Raw genomic sequence first — 23,407 nt, 5'->3', positions numbered from 1 at the left:
TGGTAACTATTTGCATTGCTTGGCGTTTTGTCTTGTGATCAAATCAACTGATTTTAAGGGAAAAAATGTTGTTTTTAGCTTGGGGCAAGAAATAAAATTAACTTCTGGTGACAGCTACCCAACTACCTGTTCCTGGAGTAACTTGATGGTCCTGTGACTGACTAACAAGGGCCCTTTTGAGTGGATATCCCTGACAAGACCAGCTTTTGTTGCCCATCCTTCTTTACCTTGAAGGCGATGGTGAACCACCTTCTTAGTGGGAGTTTGATACTACCTGAGTGACTGACTGACTATTTCAGAAGACAGTTAATATTGGTGTGGGACAGGGGTCATGCATAAGAGTGGGTAAGGATGACTGGTTTCCTTCACTAAAGAACATTAATGAACCAGTTCAGTTCCTATCCTTCAGGGTCACTTTTACTGATACAATTTTTAAAAATAACAGGAGTTACTTTCGTGAGATTTAATCTTCCGTTCACTAGTCGACTAATGCTACCCTTCATACCCGGAGTGTCCCCAAACCTCCTGCTTTAGGCCAAAGTCTTCCGGAAAAGGTGGTTTTGGTCCTGGGTGAAACAATCTTCGTGCATGCTGTGTGTGCATGTGGAGTATCTTGACTGTCATAGCTTGCAACCAAACTATGTTCTTGTGAGTCTCCAAAGCACCAGTTCACTGCTTTGTGCGTGTGTGTGTAACACTGCAGATGCTGAAAATCCGAAATAAAAACAGAATGCTAAAAATACTCAAGTTAGGCAGCACCTGTGGAGAGAGAAACAAAGTTGATATTTCGGGTCAGAGTAAGTGAAATGAGTTGGGTTTGCTTTTCATTATTTTCTCCCAATTTGTGTATTCTTTAAAAAGTCAAACTTTAGAAGTTACATCGATATTTTTGTTGAGTCAATGGAATTCATTTGTTTTTTTTATTGCGGTTGATTAGATAGAAATGTTACTTGTGCTTAAATCTTTGTGTATTCCCTTTGATCATTTTGTTAGTGTTATTTGAACAAATAAAATTGTATCAATTTACGACTGCCCTGGCACATATTTGATACAAGGTCCTTGTTCAAGCATCAATAAGCCCCCACTCTAACATTCCTCCTTTTATATTAGGAAAGAGAAGGCTGAGGGGTGACCTAAAGAGATCGACGTTGTGAAAGGGTTTGATGGGATAGGTCTGGACAAGCTGTTTCCATTTGTAGGAGAACCCTACACAAAGCACTAGGAATATATAGTAGTAGGATAACTAATAAATTCATTAAGGAATTCAGGAGAAATCACTTTACCCAGGGAGTAGTTAGCATGTGGAGTTGGTACTTACTACCAAACATCATCTGGACGAATTGCTGCAGTGAAGGGGAAACTAGATAGACACATGCTGGCGAAAGCAGTAGAAGATTGTGAACAGGTGTTGGAGGATGTTTGTGTGGAGCATAAACTCAGTTGGGCCAATGGCCTATTGCTGTGATGTGCCTATGAACCTGTTGAGTGGTTTGACGATTAGACCTCTGGAATGTGAACCTTGCCTCAACATCAAATCTGAGCCTGCAGGGAAAGGGATGGACTTGAAGATGTGGGACTTCGGTTAAGTGGAGACATTAGAGAAGGTGCAAGTTCTAAAGAGTCATATTGGACTCAATGTTAACTCTCTTTCTCTCTCCACAAATGCTGCCAGCCCACAATTTTTTTTTTTCCCCAGCATTTTCTGTTTTATATCAGAGAAGGTGGGATTGTTCACATGAGTAGGGAAAGTTTAAGGAGAGATTTAATAGAGGTATGCAAAAATATGAAGGATTTCAGCAGTAGATAAAGAGGAATTGTTTCTACTGGCACAAGGGCCTGTAACCTTAGGGCACAGATTTAATATAATTAGTGAAAGAACAAGAGATGACAATCTTGTTTATGTGATCTGAAAGGGTGATGGAAGCAGATTTATTAGTTCCTTTTGAAGGAAATTGATTGTAGATTTAAAGGATGAATTTGCAGTGAAGTGTAAGTAATTGATTGTTCCTGATAAAGAACTGGCACAGACATGATGGGCTGAATGACCTCCTGTGCTGTATCATGAGGGCAGGAGAGTTCTCCCGTTTTTGGTGTGAGATGCAGCAGTCTTTTCTTGAGTTGCAATTTAAAAACAAAAAATTGAAAGAAACCGAGCTCCCATGTCACATGTAATGCGCTTCTCACGCTGCACTCACCCCGTCTCTCCCAAAGTCAAATAACTTGGTGAGTCCACGTGCCTTGTGGTGTAGCTGAGGGTAATCCCAGGTTTGATACCCAGTGTTAGCTGATCTCAGGTAGGGGTGGGAGTGCTACAGTTGGCTTCAGAATCACTTGACTAGAGAAAGGAGGAATTGAACAAGGTTTCCCTGCTGTTGGTAGGTGTCTAATAATCTTGTGAAGAGAGTATAAGTGGGGTTGAGATTGGGCTCGGGGCCCTGACCAAGAGGCCACCCTATCTAGATCTTGTCAGGAGGTGGGTAACTGGAGCCCCGGCTGAACCGTCTCCTGCACCAGGGACCCAAAAGTTCAGAGGCCAATTGTACTGCCCTCGCCTGACCCATCAACTCGGTGACCAAGAACTGGATCTGGCACTAACCTAGTCTGTAGGACTGGATCATAAGTCATTCACTAACTGAATAGAGTGTCAAATTCTGGCTGTTTGGCGAGCAGTTCTATTGTGTTAATTGTATTATGACCTCCTCAGTGACCAAAACAGAAGAATCAAATTTTAGTTGATAACTAAAATGAAAAACAAAAAATTTCACTTTTATTAAAAAAAATCAACAAATTAATCATGAATTAACAGGCAAATTGTTGTCAATTTAAAGTATAAATTAAATATTACATTGAAGATACTACAAACATAGTACTCTGCATGTATGATACCAAATCCAACCACAAAGTTGTTCAAAGGTTTGAACTTCCATTGGTAGAATTCTAACTCTTTTTTCCTTCAAGGATTTAGCCACTGATTCTCTGTCAGCCGCACCCCTTGCATATTCTTCACCGACATGACACACCTTAACGGGGTTAGTCATAGTGTGATAGGTTTAGAGGGAGTAGAATTATAAAATGCATCCAAGGGAACTTTTTAAGCCAGTGCATAGAAGGCCTGACAAGCGAGATGGTCCTAGACTTAACTTTAGGGAATGAAGCTGGGCAAGTGTAGAGGTATCAGTGGGGGAGCATTTTGCAGATAGTGGTCATTACTCCATTAGATTCAAGGTTGTTATGGAAAAGAACAAGGATGGGCCAGAAATCAGAGTTCTAAATTGGGGGAAGTCCGATTTTTAATAAGATCAGACATGATTTGGCCAGAGTGGACTAGGAGCAGCTACTTTTAGGTAAATCTGTGTCAGCAGTGGGACTCATTCAAGAAGGAAATAGGGAGAGTACAGGGCCAACATAATCCAGTAAAGACAAAGGGAGGAACCAACAAATCCAGGGAACCCTGGATATCGAGGGATAAACAGGATTGGATAAAGAGAAAAAGGGAGGCTTATGGCAGATACCGAGGGCTTAAAACAATGGAAGCCCTAGAGGAGTATGGCATGTGTAGGGGGGAACTTAAAGGAGCAAAAAGGGGGCATGAAAAAACATTGGCAGGTAAAATAAAGGAAAATCCGAAGTTATTTTACAAGTACATTGAGTAAGAGGATAACTAGGGAAAGAGTAGGGCCCGTTGAGAACCATAGTGGTAATTTGTGTGTGGAGCTGGAAGATGTAGGTCAGGTTCTAAATGAATACGTTATGTTGGTGTTCACAAGTGAGAGGGATGATGTGGGTATGGAAATCAGGCAGAAGGACTGTGATATATTTAAAGAAATTAGCATAGAAAGGGAGGAAGTTCTAAGTGGTCTGGCAGGCTTAAAAGTAGGTAAATTTCCAGGCCCAGGTGAAATGTATCCCAGGCTGTTGAGTGAGGCAACGGAAGAGATAGGGGCTCTGGCAATTTTCAATACCTCTCTGGCCACAGAAGAGGTGCCAGAGGACTGGAGGACAGCTAATGTGATACTGTTATTCAAGAAGGGAGGGATAAACCAGGGAACTACAGGCCAGTCAGTCTAACCTCAGTGAGGGACAGGATTAATCTACACTTGGAGAGGCAGGGATTAATTGAGGGCAGTCAGCGTTGTTCTGTTAAGGGGAAGTCATGTCTAACTAATTTGAATTTTTCAAAGAGGTGACCAGGTATGTAGATGAGGGCAATACATTTGACTTGGACTTCAGCAAGGCTTTTGATAAGGTCCTGCATAGGAGACTGATAACGAAGGTAAGAGCCCATGGGATCCAAGGCAATTTGGCAGATTGGATTCAGAATTGGCTGAATGACAGGAAGCAAAGGGTGATGGTTGAGGTGTTTGTGACTGGATGCCTGTGTCCAGTGGGGTTCCACAGGGATCGGTGTTAGATCCCTTGCTGTTTGTGGTGTATACATAAACAATTTAGACATGAATGTAGGAGGGTTGATCAATAAGTTTGCGGATGACATGAAAATTGGTGGGGTGGTAAATAGTGAGGAGGATAGCCTTAGATTACAGGAAAGTATAGACAGGCTGGTCAGATGGGCTGATCAGTGGTAAATGGAATTTAATCCAGATAAGTGTGAGCTGATGCACTTGGGCAGCACAAACAAGGCATAGAAGTACACGATGGATGATAGGACCCTGGGAAGTACTGAGGATCAGCGGGACCTTGATGTACATGTCCACCAGTTCCTTAAGGTAGTGGAACAGGCAGATAAGGTGGTTAAGAAGGCATATGGGATACTTGCCTTTATTAGCCGAGGCATAGAATATAAAAGCAGGGAGGTTATGCTGGAACTGTATAAAACACTAGTTAGGCCACAGCTAGAGTATTGCATGCAGTTCTGGAATCCACATTATAGGAAGGATGTGATTGCACTAGAGAGAGTGCAGAGGAAATTTACCAGGATGTTGCCTGGGCTGGAGAGTCTTAGTTATAAGGAGAGATTGGGTAGACTGGGGTTATTTTCCCTGGAGCAGAGGAGATTGAGGGGGGACATGACTGAGGTGTATAAAATTGAGGGGCATGGACAGGGTAGACAGGAAGGAATTTTTCCCCTTGGTGGAGGGATCAATAACCAGGGGCATAGATTTAAGGTAAGGGGCAGGAGGTTTAGAGGGGACGTGAGGAAGAATTTTTTTCACCCAGAGGATGGTGGGAATCTGGAACTCACTGCCTGAAAGGGTGGTAGAGGCAGAAACCCTCATAATATTTAAGAAATAAATATTTGGATGTGCACTTGCGATGCCACGGCAAACAAGGCTATGGGTCTGGTGCTGGAAAATGGGGTTAGAATAGTTAGGCACTTGGTTGACCGGTGCAGACTCGATGGGCCAAAGGGCCTTTTTTCTGTGCTTGTAGACCTCTATGACTCTGGCTCTTGACTTCTCCAGAACCCCTCCTCTCTGTTCATGACAGTCTTGATGATGTGAATTGAGCAATATTACCTCTCTCTGAACCTCCAGTGACAAACCTTGTGCCGTGTATGACTAGTTTGTGTTTACTGATTGCCATTTCTTGAATCCAACCTTCATTTTCTCCAGCCTGTCTGCACTGCACCATTGGATGCAAGCCTGGGCATCTGTCTTTTATCTAGTTTCAGCCAGTTTATTTCCCCAGGAAGCTGAAGTTTCCTTCTCAATTAGGGTCTGACTCAAGTTTTGAACCCAACAGAACATTAAACAAGTCATCTGTCAGAACAGTATCCACATGCTGACCACCCCCCACCCACCCAGCAACTAATCTGGCAAACCATGGGTTCCATCACAAAATGTATGCTTTTTAATTTTATTTTCCTCCAGTTATTGTATAAATAGTATTTCCTTCCACACCCTGACAGGGAGACAGGTGACTTTCTCCCAGGCCTCTGCTAATCCACCTTTAATCTAACACTGGAATATTAGTGACTGTGGCTCATAGGAACATGAGTAGGCCGTTCTGCCATTCAATTAGAAAATGGTTGAACTGTATCTTAACTTTCTTTACGCACCTTTGTTCCATATCTCTCAAAAGATTTATGAATTAAGGGTATTGAGATTTCCAATTGATCCAAGCCTTGATGGCTTTTGGGGCGGAATGTGTTCGGACTTGGAGGTTGTGGCCTCTGTAAAGCTTCCCTGGTGAGACAGGGAGAGTCTTTCTGCAGTGTTCCGTAGTCATGTGCACACTTTCAATACCTGGACTTTTGAGAAACTGTAGCTATATTACATTTGTAGATCAAAATATATTATGGGCAGATCAGTACTGTGACCAGGGTGTTGTAACAATTCCAACTCGTCCTTTTTCTTTTGTGGCCTTTAGATGGCATTTCATACCATGTTGTTTTTCTTTTTTTATCCCTCCTCCCATTTAATTTGACAGGAGAGGACTCATCATGGGAATCTGGAACTCTCACACCTCAGTCGGGAATATCCTGGGCTCCTTGATCGCTGGAATCTTTGTGTCATCTGCCTGGGGTTTATCATTCATAGTGCCTGGTGCCATTATCGCAGCAATGGGAATAGTCTGCTTCTTCTTTCTGGTGGAATGTAAGTGATGTCTGTGTTTATATGCCAGTGTTTTCCTAGAACTGTGTGCCTGCATTTTGTGGTGCACAAGAATAACAGCAAATGATAACAATTGAGCAGAAATTTTGGGCATCTTTTGTGAAATTTGAGTGCTAGTCAATTGCTACAGAATGGCTGTGGGCTTGTACTAGATCCTGCCTTCCCTGTAGGCTTGTGGGGGTGTTGTGTGTGGAGGTTGCAGGGTGAGAGTATCAAACAAAGATGATGCCTTTGTGTTTGAGGACAAGCAATCGCCATATCATCCTTGTGCCCCTCCTACTGGATAGTTTTGGAATGGCCTTGATGGATTTTTGAGATGCAGTTTATTTTCCCTTGGTGTGGCGGGGAAGGTGGAAATAATAATTACCCCCCTCCAAACCCTGCCTCCACCCCAGGAATCTTAAGGGGAAAGTGTGGGATAGGACCACATCTCCCAATGGTGACCCCTGTGTGCCAGGAGCTGAGAATCTCACCCCACTTGCCCTGGGTGAGATGAAACATTTGGTTGGAAACAGAACTCTTTTGGATTGGTCATGGTTTAGATTTTCCAAATTCACAAACTTTTTTTTGTCTTGTCTTACAGACCCTGAAGATGTTGGTTGCACACCTCCCGAACACCATGTAAGCAAATTGGTCATTTTAACTGTTAACCAATAATGTTATTGATATAGACCTGGAGGGACTAGTGCTCTAAACCTAACATTGTACTATTCTTCCAGTGCTCTGCTCTGCTGTTCTGTTGTATGCTGGGTCTTTGTCAGCCTGTGCCCAAAAGGATATGCATCCCAGTAGATATGAGAAACCACCTTTTCAAATTGGGAGCTTACTTGAAGTGAAGATCTGCCTGTTTCCTTCTGTCTTCAGATTTCTGCAGAATCCAGTTTGAGTTAGGTGGTTTGCATTTGTGCTGCCATCAAATCTGTTCATCACACTGATTAAATGGAACTGAGGGCATCCTGGCTAAGTTTGCAGATGATACAAAGATAGGTGGAGGGGCAGGTAGTATTGAGGAGGCGGGGAGGCTGCAGAAGGATTTGGACAGGTTAGGAGAATGGGCAAAGAAGTGGCAGAAGGAATACAACATGGGCAAGTGTGAGTTCATGCACTTTGGTAGGAAGAATAGAGGCATAGACTATTTTCTACATAGGGAGAGAATTCAGAAATTTGGAGTGCAAAGGGATTTGGGAGTCCTAGTCCAGGATTCTCTTAAGGTTAACTTGCAGATTGAGTCGGTAGTTAATAAGGCAAATGCAATGTTGGCACTTATTTCAAGAGGACTAGGATATAAAAGCAGAGATGTGCTGCTGAGGCTTTATAAGGCTCTGGTCAGACCGCATTTAGAATATCGTGAGCAATTTTGGGCCCCGTATCTCAGGAAGGATGTGCTGGCCCTGGAAAGGGTCCAGAGTAGGTTCACGAGAATGATCCCAGGAATGAAAGGCTTAACATATGAGGAACGTTTGAGGACTCTGGATCTATACTCGATGAAGTTTAGAAGGATGAGGGGGGATCTGATTGAAACTTACAGAATACTGAAGGGCCTGGATAGAGTGGACATGGGGAAGATGTTTCCATTAGTAGGAGAGACTAGGACCCGAGGGCACTGCCTGAGAGTAAAGGGAAGACCTTTTAGAACAGAGATGAGGAGAAACTTCTTTAGCCAGAGAATGGTGAATCTATGGAATTCATTGCCACAGAAGGCAGTGGAGGCCAGGTCATTGAGTGTATTTAAGACCAAGATAGATAGGTTCTTGATTGGTAAGGGGATCAAAGGTTATGGGGAGAAGGCGGGAGAATGGGGTTGAGAAACTTATCAGCCATGATTGAATGGCAGAGCAGACTCGATGGGCTGAACGGCCTAATTTCTGCTCCTATGTCTAATGGTCAACCCTTCCCTATATATCAGAATCACAGAATTCTTACAGCACAGGAGGTGGCCATTTAGCCCATTGTGTGCATCAACTTTCCAAATGAGCAGCTTAGTGCATTTCTCCTGCCTCCTTCCCATAGGCCTGCACGTTGTTCCTTTTCAAATCTGTCTAATTCCCTTTTGACTGAACAGCACATTCCAGAGCTCTGTGTGGAAAAAGCCATATCTCTTGTGCTTCTTTGGCAAATTACCTTTAAATCTGTTCCATCTCATTCTTGATCCTTTCATGAGAGGGAACAGTTTCTCCTTATCTAATCCATCCAGACCCCTCATGATTTTGAATATCTCTATTAAATCCTGTCTCGGCTGCCTTTTCCCCTACTTCTCCAATATAATCTTCATAATTGAAGTTCCTCATCCCAGGAACCATTCTCATGAATCTTTTCTGCATTCTCTCCAATACCTTTATCCTTCCTAAAGTGTGGCACCCAGAACTGGATGCAATACTCCAGCTGAGGCTGAACTAGTATCTTTTACAGCTTTAACACCATCTCTTTGCTCTTGTACTCTATGCCCCTATTATTAAAGCCTAGGATACTGTGTGCTATTTTTAAACTCTGCTCTCAACCAGTCCTGCCACCTTCAATGACCTTTGCACATATACACCCAAGTCCCTCTGCTCTTGCACCCTGTTTAGAATTATGCCCTTTATTTTCTATATCTTGGCAGGAAGATCATGGAGAGATGATCTCTTCACATTACTCTTCATTGAATTTCATCTGCCTCCTGTCCGCCCATTCCACCAACTTGTCTATGTCCTTTTGAAGTTCTACATATTGAGATGTTTAATCTTGGGATTAGAGAGGGCCTGAGAAAGGAGTTCTTAATGGTGTTTCATTAATTCCCCTCACCCACTCTATCATAGAATGCTTCAATGATGCCTTGGAAGAGGAGGAGAGAAGATTGGAGAAACACAGCAATGACTGGGGAATCTGAGGTATTTAGAGTTGTAGCACTTTAGAAGGACTGAATAACCCACTTCCACCTATCCTGGCAGCCAGTTACTAAGGAGCCTTGGCACCAATTGGAGTTCTGGGGATTAAAAGGACAAAAAAGATTTTTATTGCCTCTTTAGCTGGGGGTTCCATTATTGAATAGGTGCCTTTTCTGGTATTCCAGGATCAACGAGAGCAAGAGCCATTGATACACCATGGGAGCATGGAGGAGATTTTTACCAATCCCAGTGATACAGAAAATGGGGGCACCATCAGTCCCAGTGAGCAGCCTTCTGCAATTAGCTTCCTTGGGGCACTCAAAATACCTGTGAGTACCAAAGACCCTGGTCAGTTCACATATATGGAATTGAATTCTGTGTATATCATGGTGCTCATTGCCCTTTGAAAGCCAATATTAATCTGAAAAGTTGGTGTGCAATCTTTTTTTTGAGCTAAATAAATTTGAATTATCCAAGATGTCAAGTAAGCAAAGTGAAAATGCAGTGCTAAAATATTTGAATAATTTAATTTGAATCTAGATTAAGATGTAATTTGCTTTAGGCCTTTTGCATCTATCCATGCTGCTTTGTAAGCTACTGTCCATTTATAACACTTGTGTTAGTTTGTTGCTTTCTCATCTGGATGGTATTCATGAAAAGGATTGGAACTGGCTAGATATACTTTTTATTCCCAAAACCCCAAAGTGATGAGGATTCATCGGTATTTAAATGAGTGGCAGGAATGAGAGCAAAGGAGGCCTGAAGCTCCTTCAAATGCAGTCTTTGTACTTGTGCAGAAATGAAACCTTTTTCTACCTTTTTTGTGCAGGGTGTGGTCGAGTTCTCGCTGTGTTTACTCTTTGCCAAGCTGGTCAGTTATACATTCCTGTTCTGGTTGCCTCTCTACATTTCCTCTGTTGGTGAGTAGCACATGGTGTGTGTTTTTTTTTCTCTCAAAAACGCCATTTGCACAGCACTTACCATTGAATTCTAATCCAAAATGCTTATCTGTAACATAGGTGCATGACGATGATAGTCTAGCATTATCATCATAGATTATTGGATAGGGAAGTGATTTAGCACAAATGTTAAAATGCTGGGGGAGGGCAGGTGCAGGGGAATTTCCACTGACCTCCAAAGAGCTCCCCATCCACTGATATGATAGAGTATTACTGAATTCAAGTGCAGAAAAAGACTCCAGATGCAATCTTGATCACTAATTTAAAAAAAAACCATGATGATCCTTATTGTAAGATGAATTTGATTTTTATCAAACTCTCTAACCCAACACTGCACACATCATTGTATGAATGGTAATCTATTCTAATAGTCCACTCAGACAGTTCAACTCAACGGTTAGAAAGTAGAATGTTGGCATCTAGCACATTGACATTTTACTTGGCCATTCATGTGCCTTTTGGGATTGGCTTAACTGAACATAATCAAGGTCAGGAACCAGATCAACGGTATTGGGAGCAAGTTAGTGGGAATAGGAACTACAAACTAGCTTTAGGAGTTTTCAAAACTTTGCACTGCAATGGGATAAGTGCAAAATTATTACATGTCTGTGATATCTTTATCACCTTTTGTTTTCGCTGATAGTGCCTGTGCTGTTCTCTACATAAAACTTGCACCACAACAAGGTGGTTAAATCAGCCAGTGTGTGTTTTACACACCCGCCCTTCAGCCTAGCAAATCCATTCTTAAATGTTGACATGGTCTCTACTTCATTTTGTGAACTCCATTATTATATTTGAATATTCATAACTGTGTAAATAAGCACATATTTCTCTTGTGCTCTTTTCTAAATCTTAGTTTTGAGTTTCCTCCCAATTAAATTTTTATTTTTGGCTGCAATTTGCTCAATCAGCACAAAATATAACAATCTGAAGCACAATTGTATTTGACACAAATCAATTACTTAATACTTTATAAAGGTTCTGGAATTGGCACCACCCACAAAACTAGTCACACCCTCAGAATGAATGAATCACCATTGGGAGTTTCCACTAATGGTGCTCATTTGCAAGCTGTTAAAGTAGACTCCAAATATTAAACTGGAACTTTTGGGCCAAGGACACTAATTGCAACATTCTTAGAAGGTTTTGAACAATTCACTTAAATTTATGAAAAACTGACTACTGAATACCAAAAACTGACTACTGTACTCCAAACAAAATAGTTTTATATATTGAAGTCCTTTCCAGGAATTTAAAATCTGTTTCTGGCCGGTGGTGGATATTGAGGCAGGAATTTAAAATGATTATCCTTTCTGGATAAACTTATTCTTGTGCTTTAATATTGTCTCTGTCTCATTATTCCTGACACTTCAATCATCTTCTGTTTCTATCAACTGTCTCCCATTGCTCCATAATTGAAATGCCTGTATAAAATTGCCCTATAATGTTCTCTGTCCTAATGAAAGCAGGCCCCAATAATATGGCTGAGATGGGAAACTCAGAGGACTGTGACCAGGCAATGCATGGTAGCACATCAGTCACAAATATCACAGTAACTTTAGCAACTGTGCTTCTATAACATCTTTCTTTCGTGTCTTCATGACTTCCAAAAGCACGTTTCAAAACAATTTTGGAAACCATTTTGAAGTGTAAGTCACTTCAGCCAATTTGCACACAGCAAGCCCCCATAAACAATGTGATAATAAATAAATTATTAGTTTTCATGATGTAGATTGGGGCTAAGTATTGGCTGCAATACTGGGATAACTCTTCTGCTCTAGGTCATAGTCCAGTGGATTTTTCGATCTAACTAAGAGCAAGTCAGGCTTTGAGTTAACATCACATGGGAAAGTTGGCACCTTTGATGGTATAGGCTCCTTCAGTACTGCAGTGTAAGGTCCAATAGTTTAGGTCCAATCTCCTGTGCTCCAATCTCCTGGAGTTGAACTAGCTACTGAACCATGGCTAACACTTCCAGATGTTAACATGAACTTGCGTTGGTTCATTATAACTTCAAACAAATGGGTTTATCAAATTATTTTCTTTCTGTTTCAGCCCATCTGAATCCCAAAGCTGCTGGTGATATCTCAACACTCTTTGACGTTGGTGGCATTCTTGGTATGTTTAAATTGACTAGATTTGGCTGTATTAGGAACATGGTGGCATTTGGTACAATGTAAGCTGATTAAAAATACAGATATTGGACTAAAATTGCCTATTTAAAGACAAATTCCTCCTCCTTTTAAAGTGTTTGCAAATGTATCTGTATATTTGTCATCAGGTTTAGGTTGGGCCTATTATTATCCATTGAGTGACATAATTAATGTACACTGAGATTACAACATATTAATTGAGTCATTTGACCCAAACAATTTGTGCCAAAGTTTACCCTGTGCATGAATAAATAGTTCTAATCACATATTTATCTACCTCTTTACATTCTTACCGATTTACTTCGTCTCCCTATCCAATTTAATATTGAAAGCCTCAGCTATTGATCCTGAAGTGAATTCCATAGCTCTAACACTCATCTTTTTAAGGGGTTTCTTCTAGATAGCTTCCATTTAACCTTATAATTGTGACTCGTTTTAGATCTCTTGACTAATAGGAACTGCCTGCTTGTGCCTACATTGTCCCATCCTGTCATAATGTTAAGCACTTCTATCATATCACCTGGCAATCTGCATTTTTCTAACAGAGCGTTAGTTTTTTTTCCAAGTCTTAGATATTGCCTCTTACTAGACACTGCTGCCCTAATGAATCAATGTTGTACTACCAGTACGTTTCCTATAGCGCGGAGTCTAATAGCTTACTGCTGTAATGGAGGCCTGAGTAAGGTTTTATGTAAGCTCATTATTTTTTGACTTGTGTACACTTTTACTACCTTACAATAAAATCTGAAATTTATTTTAAAGCTGCTTTATCGACCTTTAGCATTAAAACTGTCTCTTCAAATCAATCTAACTCTTCCACTCTAAACCCACTTCTATTCCAAGAGTTAAGAACAAAAAAACTGCGGATGCTGGAAATCCAAAACAAAAACAGAATTACCTGGAAAAACTCAGCAGGTCTGGCAGCATCGGCGGAGAAGAAAAGAGTTGACGTTTCGAGTCCTCATGACCCTTCGACAGAACTTGCATTCGAGTCCAAGAAAGAGTTGAAATATAAGCTGGTTTAAGGTGTGTGTGTGGGGGGCGGAGAGATAGAGAGACAAAGAGGTGGAGGGAGGTGTGGGGGTGTGTGGTTGTAGGGACAAACAAGCAGTGATAGAAGCAGATCATCAAAAGATGTCAACGACAATGGTACAATAGAACACATAGGTGTTAAAATTAAAGTTGGTGATATTATCTAAACAAATGTGCTAATTAAGAATGGATGGTAGGGCACTCAAGGTATAGCTCTAGTGGGTTTTTTTTTAATATATAATGGAAATGGGTGGGAAAAGGAAAATCTTTATAATTTATTGGAAAAAAAAGGGAAGGGGGAAACAAAAAGGGAGTGGGGATGGGGGAGGGAGCAGGAGTAGGACTGCAACAAGGAATGTTCCACCCCAGCTATGCCTGTCTCTTTATGGGGTATGTGGAACATTCCTTGTTCCAGTCCTACTCCGGCCCCCTTCCACAACTCTTTCTCCGGTACATCGATGATTACTTCGGTGCCGCTTCATGCTCTCGTCAGGACTTGGAAAAATTTATTAATTTTGCTTCCAATCTCCACCCCTCCATCATTTTCACGTGGTCCATCTCTGACACTTCCCTTCCCTTCCTTGACCTCTCTGTCTCAATCTCTGGTGATAGACTGTCCACCAATATCCATTACAAACCCACCGACTCCCACAGCTATCTCGACTACAGCTCCTCACACCCTGCTTCCTGTAAGGACTCCATCCCATTCTCTCAATTCCTTCGCCTCCGTCGCATCTGTTCCGATGATGCTACATTCAAAAACAGTTCCTCTGACATGTCCTCCTTCTTCCTTAACCGAGGTTTTCCACCCACGGTCGTTGACAGGGCCCTCAACCGTGTCCGGCCCATCTCCCGCGCATCCACCCTCACGCCTTCTCCTCCCTCCCAGAAACATGATAGGGTCCCCCTTGTCCTCACTTATCACCCCACCAGCCTCCGCATTCAAAGGATCATCCTCCGCCATTTCCGCCAACTCCAGCATGATGCCACCACCAAACACATCTTCCCTTCACCCCCCTTATCGGCATTCCGTAGGGATCGCTCCCTCCGGGACACCCTGGTCCACTCCTCCATCACCCCCTACTCCTCAACCCCCTCCTATGGCACCACCCCATGCCCACGCAAAAAATGCAATACCTGCCCCTTCACTTCCTCTCTCCTCACCGTCCAAGGACCCAAACACTCCTTTCAAGTGAAGCAGCATTTCACTTGCATTTCCCCCAACTTAGTCTACTGCATCCGTTGCTCCCAATGTGGTCTCCTCTACATTGGAGAGACCAAACGTAAACTGGGCGACCGCTTTGCAGAACACCTGCGGTCTGTCCGCAAGAATGACCCAAACCTCCCTGTCGCTTGCCATTTCAACACTCCACCCTGCTCTCTTGCCCACATGTCTGTCCTTGGCTTGCTGCATTGTTCCAGTGAAGCCCAACGCAAACTGGAGGAACAACACCTCATCTTCCGACTAGGGACTTTACAGCCTTCTGGACTGAATATTGAATTCAACAACTTTAGGTCGTAAGCTCCCTCCCCCATCCCCACCCCTTTTCTGTTTCCCCCTTCCCTTTTTTTTTCCAATAAATTATAAAGATTTTCCTTTTCCCACCTATTTCCATTATATATTAAAAAAAACCCCACTAGAGCTATACCTTGAGTGCCCTACCATCCATTCTTAATTAGCACATTCGTTTAGATAATATCACCAACTTTAATTTTAACACCTATGTGTTCTATTGTACTATTGTCGTTGACATCTTTTGATGATCTGCTTCTATCACTGAGATAAAAACAAAAAAACTGCGGATGCTGGAAATCCAAAACAAAAACAGAATTACCTGGAAAAACTCAGCAGGTCTGGCAGCATCGGCGGAGAAGAAAAGAGTTGACGTTTCGAGTCCTCATGACCCTTCGACAGAACTTGACTCTTTCTTGGACTCGAACGCAAGTTCTGTCGAAGGGTCATGAGGACTCGAAACGTCAACTCTTTTCTTCTCCGCCGATGCTGCCAGACCTGCTGAGTTTTTCCAGGTAATTCTGTTTTTGCTTCTATCACTGCTTGTTTGTCCCTACAACCACACACCCCCACACCTCCCTCCACCTCTTTGTCTCTCTATCTCTCCGCCCCCCACACACACACCTTAAACCAGCTTATATTTCAACTCTTTCTTGGACTCGAATGCAAGTTCTGTCGAAGGGTCATGAGGACTCGAAACGTCAACTCTTTTCTTCTCCGCCGATGCTGCCAGACCTGCTGAGTTTTTCCAGGTAATTCTGTTTTTGTTTTTTTTTTCTATTCCAAGAGTTGTTGTGTTTTTTTTAAAATCAAAATGTGCCTCTTCACACTTGAATTCCATCTGTCATTTTTTTTTTTTAAACCTGTTTCATCATCTTATCAAGCTCCTTTGATACTCCCTTGAAATTTTCCCTAGAACTGACATTAAACTGACCTTTGATTTACCTGGATTAGCTCTGTCTCCTTTTAGTGAGTATTACACTGGGCACTCTGGCACACACCTACACTAGACTGAACCCTGACTTATCATTTCATCTGATCGCTTTCAGATCCTAGGATATATCCTATAAGACCCTTGAGTCATAAATGACTCTATTTACAGCACCGAAGGAGGCTATTCATCCCATAAATCTATGCTAGCTCTCTGCAGAGCAGTCCAGCCAATCCCACTCACTGGATCCATATGGCTGTGTAGGTTTATTTGCTTCAAGTGCCCATTCCCCATTCGGGAGTTCCAGGTCATCACCACTCACGTTTTTTTTTAAAGTTTTTCCTCACATTCCCACTGTATATCTTGCTCAAGACCTTTAAATCTGTGTCCCTAACTAACTAGCCTCAAAGACTTTTTTTATCCATGTCACTTTCAACTGCTTCAGGATCCGATAGCTTTTGCCAGCATTACTTTTTATTAAAAGTGCCCACCATTTGCATGTTTGCAGGCTTATCAATCCTTCCCCTTGGGCATCCCACATCACTTTTTTTAAAAATAAGTCTCCTTAAAAAGCACTCATCAGTTTAAAAACAAAACTTTACAATTCCTTGTGATGGCTCTAGCATTTTCCCTAGTGCTCCCTGGGCAGTTAGATGCTTCATTTTGATCGTCAGGTTAAGGTGTGGTCAGTTTTTATATGTGGTAACTTTGTTACTGGGCAGATTATTCACTGTTTCCTTTTGTCTGTGAAGGTGGGATTCTGGCTGGGATCATCTCCGATTACACTGGTGGGAGGGCCACCACTTGCTGGATTATGCTAATTGTTGCTGCTCCTATGGTAAGGATGGTACAGCAGATGAGGGTATGCAATAACATTGGAGTTATAATAGAACAATTGTTTTGACCAATCTGACAGCGATGATGTAGCCACAAGAACTTATTGGTCTGAAGGACCACTATCCTTCTGTATGCAAGTGTGTCCCAGGGGTTATACAAATGTGATCCACATTGTAGCTCATGAATTTGTAACAACAACTAACCCCTCCTAGGGTGCAACCATTGAATAGGAGTTCCAGGTTCATCACCTTGGCTCCTCTTTGTGCTGGGACGTCAAACACCTAGCAAGTGTGCTGGGACGTCAAACACCTAGCAAGTGTGCTGGGACGTCAAACACCTAGCAAGTGTGCTGGGACGTCAAACACCTAGCAAGTGTGCTGGGACGTCAAACACCTAGCAAGTGTGCTGGGACGTCAAACACCTAGCAAGTGTGCTGGGACGTCAAACACCTAGCAAGTGTGCTGGGACGTCAAACACCTAGCAAGTGTGCTGGGACGTCAAACACCTAGCAAGTGTGCTGGGACGTCAAACACCTAGCAAGTGTGCTGGGACGTCAAACACCTAGCAAGTGTGCTGGGACGTCAAACACCTAGCAAGTGTGCTGAGAAGTCAAACACCTAGCAAATGTGCTGAGAAGCCATATGGCCTCATATATGCACCTGCAAAGCCCTGCGCACAGATTCAGGATGACTGGCAATACTGCCTGGATAGAAATTGGAAAAGGCAAACTGTCAGTGTTATTGAAAGGATGTTTGAGTGTGCATTATTAACGTCAGATGCACCTGGACTTTCTCTCCTATGGAGATCTTGGATGGAGAGGGGAAAAGTCTTTGTGGCTTTGGGTAAATATAAAGCTATATTCTGACCTGCCAATCTCAATTGTACTAATCTGGAAAAAGGTGGAGCAAGATTTCAGACCTTCTGGACTTCTGCTGTGACCATGGACTCTCAATAGCCTTGATTTTTTTTTTTCTTAAACAGACTGTTTTCACAATTTGGAAATTTTCAGCCAGTCACCAGAAGTAGTACAAAGACAAAACACTTCAGATGTTGGAAATCTGAAATGAAAACAGAAAGCTAGAAATACTCAAGTTGGGCAGCATCTATGGAGAGAAATTGAGTTAAGGTTTCAGGTCGATGAACTTTCGATAGACTGTTTGAAAAAAGTGATTTTTTTTTTAAAAATTCTATCATGGGACTGGATCCTTTCCCTGAGCTGGGAAAGGAAGGTGGGATCTGGTTTGAGGTGGGAAATCTGGAAGAATGGGTTTCTTGGAGGCTCTGATGAATTTAGTGGGAAGGAACTGATTATCATTTTTTTTTTGGTCTTTTTACACCTGAGATGGGGAAGATCGGAAGCTGGGGTTGAGGGAGATCTTGAGCCATGTGGAGAGTAACTTGTCAGTTGACCTCCTACGAGTGGATTGGCTGTCCCATCTCTATTAAAACCGGGAGAAGATGAGTTAGGAGGAGAGTTGGTTGGGAATTCGTGTTTTTAACATTTTAACACCCCACCTGTCCCTTTTGGGGGGAGGGGGACTTTTTAAAAACTCCAGCCATGATGTTTTGAGTGGGTGATTTGGAAATTTGCATCACAAAGTGAAATGAAGGGTTATCCAGCCATTGTACAGTCCTGTGTTCTGGCCTTGCTGTCTCTGGTTGGTTTTGCGTTGAGCAAAAGGTAGGAACTGGACTAACTTTCCAACAGTGGAAACACACGCACGCGTGCACACACGCACACTGGCAGAAGTTTGGGAGAATGTCTCTTGCCAAGAATAATTAGTAGCATGGGGGCACTGTAGGAGTAAAAAGCCTTCTACATTGGGAGCTTGGATATTTGGATTCTTTGAGCTGCCCTTGTCTTTACCACTTCCCAATCATAATATTATCCTCCAGCTATATCAGAAGTTGGGGAGGGGGTTAAAAATTCAGCAAATGAAAGAAAGAATTTGACTAGAGGGGTTGAGGTGGGGTAAGTGGTCAAAATTCTGCTTCTGTGCTCCTGGAATGTACTGGAAATGTGCATTCGCCCACTGGCAACTGATTTTCCCATCTTGATGGATGAGAAATGATGAGTTTGGCACTGTGCAGCTTTGTGATGTGCTCCAGGAGGACCAACATGGAATTTGTAGCCTGTGCTTTTCAATAGCAGTTTCTAGCTCTCGTCCTCTTCTTTTGATAGAAAAATGACCTTAAACAGTCACGTGAATCTTTTTACAACCATTGTTGAGTTTTCTCTCTCTCCATTCAGCTGTTCCTTTATAACTACATTGGGAAAAATGGATTGGCAACGATTATAGGTAAGTCATTTGGGATTACGTGAAGTCATTTTGCTGCTGCTTAAATTTTGTTTTCTGTCATAATTTTAGGACTGGTAGTTTCAGAAATGGAATGTTGCTGAATATTTCTTTCCAGTTCTCTCTCCTCTCCTGAAGGGGCTGACTCATATTGGGGTACAGGCCAACTTCAGTACCTCCAATGAACAGTCATCTTCCAAGCATAAGCCAAGAGTCCAGCAAAGTGCCCCAAAGAAACCTCATCACCATATCCTTAATGCTTTCTCCCTCATGGTCTTCCCTAGCTTCCTTTTAAATGTAACTGCTATTTGCCACAGCCATTCATGGTTGAGCGTTTCCTTTTCTAGGTCAAGGAGTTTCTCATGAATTCCTTCTTTAGTTTTGCTTTTCCCTTTTGACTGTGACCTGCCTGGTTAAAACATTTCCCATGGATCCCAGGCTGCGGCCTCCTGACAGACTCTGCTCATTGATGTGGGGGATGGGCTTGATGTATTTAAATGAGATCTAGGAGTTATAATGCCCTGACCTTGGGTCTCTGAGGTGAAGTTGACCCTCGACCTGCTGGCCTGGTACTTGCCAAGTTAGTTGCTTTAAACGTTTGACGATTATAGGGCTTCTTCCTGAACTACATGACCCAGAAATCCATTCCATGTGTTAATCTCTCTTTGATGTGAAATATCCTGACATCAGTCCTAATTTTGTTTCTCAGGTTGAACTTGATCCCCCTGGTCTTACTGTCACAGTTGAACTTGTGCACTTAGCTTTTGTATTCTCTTCTGTTTATTTTTTAAATATAATGTTAATGAGGTATCTATTTCCCTTTTTTGAGGCTGAAGAAAAGCTACAATCTGTCCTGATGAAAAGAAGAAAATTTAGTTGCTTGTCTTCTGGTGACTTTGGAGGAAATTTGTCTTTCTTTTGAGATTGTGCTATGATAAACTGTTTGAAGTGTTTTGGCAATAGAGACCAAAATGGATTCAAGAGACCATCTATCTCATTTGCTGAAATGCAAGTTGGCCATAGCCCAGTGGACAGGAGTCCTTCCTCCAGGCCTCTCCAGAATATAATTTAGACTATTGCTGTCGGTGCAGTACTGGGAGAGTGCCACTTTATCCAAGGTGTGGCCCTTTGGGCCCCATTTGTTCTTGGATTTAAAAACCCACGGCACAATTTTCGAGAGAGCACAGGAGTTATCCCCCAGTGTCCTGGCCAGTTTTTATCCTCAGTCAACATCACTAATACAAATTATCTGGTCATTTTATCCCATTGCTGTTTGTGTGAGGTTGCCATGTGCAAATTGGCTTCTGATATTACAATAGTGACTACACTTCAAAAGTACTTTTGAACAAAGGTTGTAAGCACTTTTCCCCGTGTAGTGAAAGGTGCTATGTAAATAAAAGCATTACTCTTTTTTTACTCCAACAGGAATGCTAATTTTCTGTGGTGCGCTAGTGAATGGACCATATGCACTGATCACAACAGCAGTAGCAGCTGATCTGGTCAGTCACCTTACATTCTTTGGGAGGGTGGGGAAGAGTAGGGTAAAGATCTACATCTCATTAACTCTTGAAATTTATTTGGCTGAATTCCCTTGGTTAGTTAAGGATTCCTTCTTTTCGAAAAGAAAAGACGTTATTAAAAAATATTGGACAGCAGTTGTGCATAAGTGGACAAAGGGAACTACATAAAATACTTAAGTTTGTGACTTTATCTCCAGGGAACACACAAGTCCCTTAAAGGGAACGCTAAAGCATTATCAACTGTCACCGCAATCATCGATGGAACAGGCTCAATTGGTGAGTCTGTCACATACAAAGTGTTAACTCGGCTAACTAATGAAGGATTTTAATGAGCTACAAGTGTGACCTATTTATTGCCTGGTTAGATTAATTAAGACGAGAGCCAACTGACATATATTTTTGGTTAATCAAATTAATGAATGATTAAATCGCAAGCTTTAAGCCTTTGTTTTTAAGGAGCTGTACTCTTCCAGGATTCAGTGTATTTTCTCTTCAATCTAGTCTGTACTGGCAGATACCCTGTGACGTTGCTCATGTTTTATAGGATATTATTTTATAATTGGACCATTTATAATCTGCTATTTGGGTAAAGTTGTATTTACATTGGCTGGTAGCATTTTTTAAATAGCCGTGAAACTGAATTGTTGTAAGTAAGTGTAACTTGAGGTGAGCCACAGTTTAATGAGGAAAATTTCCAGACAGGGTAGAACTTTTCCCGCCGTTATGCCATTTTATGGCTAATTAAGGCCCGCCCAGTGTGAGGTGCACCCGGAAGTGCTGAGCACTCCCTGGGTGGGGGTGATGTTCCCTGAGTCGGGAGTGCACTCTTTCGTGTGCCTCAGGGAGATTACTTTCACTTATGAAACATTAATTAAAGGTAAGAAAAACTTTTATGACATGTGACAGTTTCACATGAGCTGGGACATGTCCATTAATTTTATTGAAAACTTTTAAAACACTTTAAAAACATTCATGAAACCTCATCCCGCCCATGGATGAGGTTCCATGAAAAATGCGAAGGCCGCCTGGGCTCTTTGCCTGCCCTGTCAACCTTAAGGTTGGACGGGCAATTAGTTTAATTGATATTTAAATGGCCTTAATAGGCCTTTGACAGTTCGGGCACGCCCTTCTGCCCAATGAAGTCTAAATGATGCACGGTGACATCAGGACCTAAGCCCGACGCCACCGTGTGTCATTTTATACCTTGGCGAGCAGGACCCGTCCCCTGCTTGCTGAGCTGAAGATTCTTTCCATGATGTTTCTAGGTCTGGGGTGGGGGTTGGTGAGCACATGGTGAGCATACAGGGTGGGGTGTGGGTAGTGGTGGTGAGGATACAGGACAACATGGGTGCCTTTTATTTTTAAAAAAACTTTGGGAATATGGTAGACTTAATAAAGTTAAATTGATTAGACTGTGTTGGTAAGTTGGTGGACAGACCTGTGACGTCGGTGTTTGCAAGTCTAGAAACCAGGCAATAGGTCTCCTTTAGGAGTAGCCCACCGGCCAGTGGGGAAAGTAGCTGTGTTGAGACGGGGCAAGGACTGCTGGAACCCAGGTATAAATGCCACCAGGAATGGGAATAAGTCTCTTCCCTCCTTTTACCTGTTGCAACAGTCTCTTTGAGTTTGGGACATTTGACCCAATTCCCAGTGGACACAGGTACACAGTATAAAATGTTACTCTCAGCTTGCGTATTGTGGAAAATGAAAATGTCACATTGAGAGAGCAGGGAATGCTCTGCTGTGCAGAAATAAAATACTATGCATGCTGGAAATCTGCAATAAAAACAGACAATGCTGGAAACACTCCAGGTCTGGCACCATCTGGAGAGAGAGAAGCAGAGCTAACATTTCAGGTCCGTGACCTTTTCATCAGAACTCTGTTCAGTTCCTGTGTGATTGACCAAGCTTTTAGTCACACTGCTAATGCTCCGTATGTCCGAGCATCTGTTTTCCTTGTGCCTGTTGGGCATTTTTCTGCATTTTTAAATGCAAGTTGTCGGAGTTGTGGTGATCTATGAACATATGAAATAGGAGCAGAAGTAGGACCCCATCTATGGAATAATACCTTTTGATGACCTTAAGGGATTCATGAGGCAGTAGGGGGAGAGATTTGCATTGCATTTTAGTCTAGGCCATATTGGGAGATGAAATTAGTTTCATTCTTAGCACTGAATTTCCTCACATCGAATGCAATTCATTCTGTTATGACGCACGGGCATTCCAGTTGAGTCTGTTTTTTTTAAAAGAAAAGAGTTGGCTAAGCAATGAAGTTAACAAATGAAATTATCAACAAGTGAAATTGTTCCATGATCAACAGCAAATGCAATCAAGGTTTAATGCGGCGAGAGCTGGGCTGTGGATGAAATGAGAAGTAAAAAATATACAATTAAAAATTTAAATTAATATTTTTGGCTTTCCCTAGTACTGAAGATCTTGAATGGTTTAATAAACCCTAAATTTTCCTGAGCATTGTTAATTTTTGCCTTTTGATAAAGAACTACCTTTTATTATTTCCTCTCAATGTTTCAAAGAATGTCAAGAACAATGCTGTTGAGCAATGACAGATATTTAAGAAAATAGTTTATGACTCTCAACAAAGAGAGAGATCCCAGTGAGGAAGGAGGATTCAGGCAAGGGGATAAATCAACTGTGTGGTTAACCAAGGAAGTTAAGGATAGTATCAAATTGAAAGAAAAAAACATACAATGTGGCAAAGATTAGTGGTT

At 42.1% G+C, this 23,407-nt stretch overlaps 1 protein-coding gene across 3 annotated transcripts in view; it reads left to right on the top strand.

Moving 5' to 3' along the window:
- The window catches only part of slc37a2 (solute carrier family 37 member 2), a 272,775-nt gene that overhangs the window by 237,460 nt on the left and 11,908 nt on the right, over positions 1–23,407 (top strand). For 2 of the 3 annotated variants that reach the window (XM_041174632.1, XM_041174634.1), the window contains exons 7-16: positions 6,388–6,554; positions 7,156–7,193; positions 9,368–9,439; positions 9,622–9,765; positions 10,266–10,356; positions 12,451–12,513; positions 16,777–16,862; positions 19,113–19,161; positions 20,584–20,657; positions 20,876–20,954. In XM_041174632.1, coding sequence (XP_041030566.1) covers positions 6,388–6,554; positions 7,156–7,193; positions 9,368–9,439; positions 9,622–9,765; positions 10,266–10,356; positions 12,451–12,513; positions 16,777–16,862; positions 19,113–19,161; positions 20,584–20,657; positions 20,876–20,954 — 863 coding nt within the window. The remainder of the gene's footprint in view (positions 1–6,387; positions 6,555–7,155; positions 7,194–9,367; positions 9,440–9,621; positions 9,766–10,265; positions 10,357–12,450; positions 12,514–16,776; positions 16,863–19,112; positions 19,162–20,583; positions 20,658–20,875; positions 20,955–23,407) is intronic. The other variant, XM_041174633.1, reaches the window with a different exon arrangement.

This window comes from Carcharodon carcharias, chromosome 25 (assembly GCF_017639515.1).
Source record: "Carcharodon carcharias isolate sCarCar2 chromosome 25, sCarCar2.pri, whole genome shotgun sequence".
Lineage (NCBI taxonomy): Eukaryota > Metazoa > Chordata > Chondrichthyes > Lamniformes > Lamnidae > Carcharodon > Carcharodon carcharias.
The sequence above is the reverse complement of the archived record's forward strand: the minus strand, read 5'-3'. Positions and strand labels throughout refer to the sequence as shown.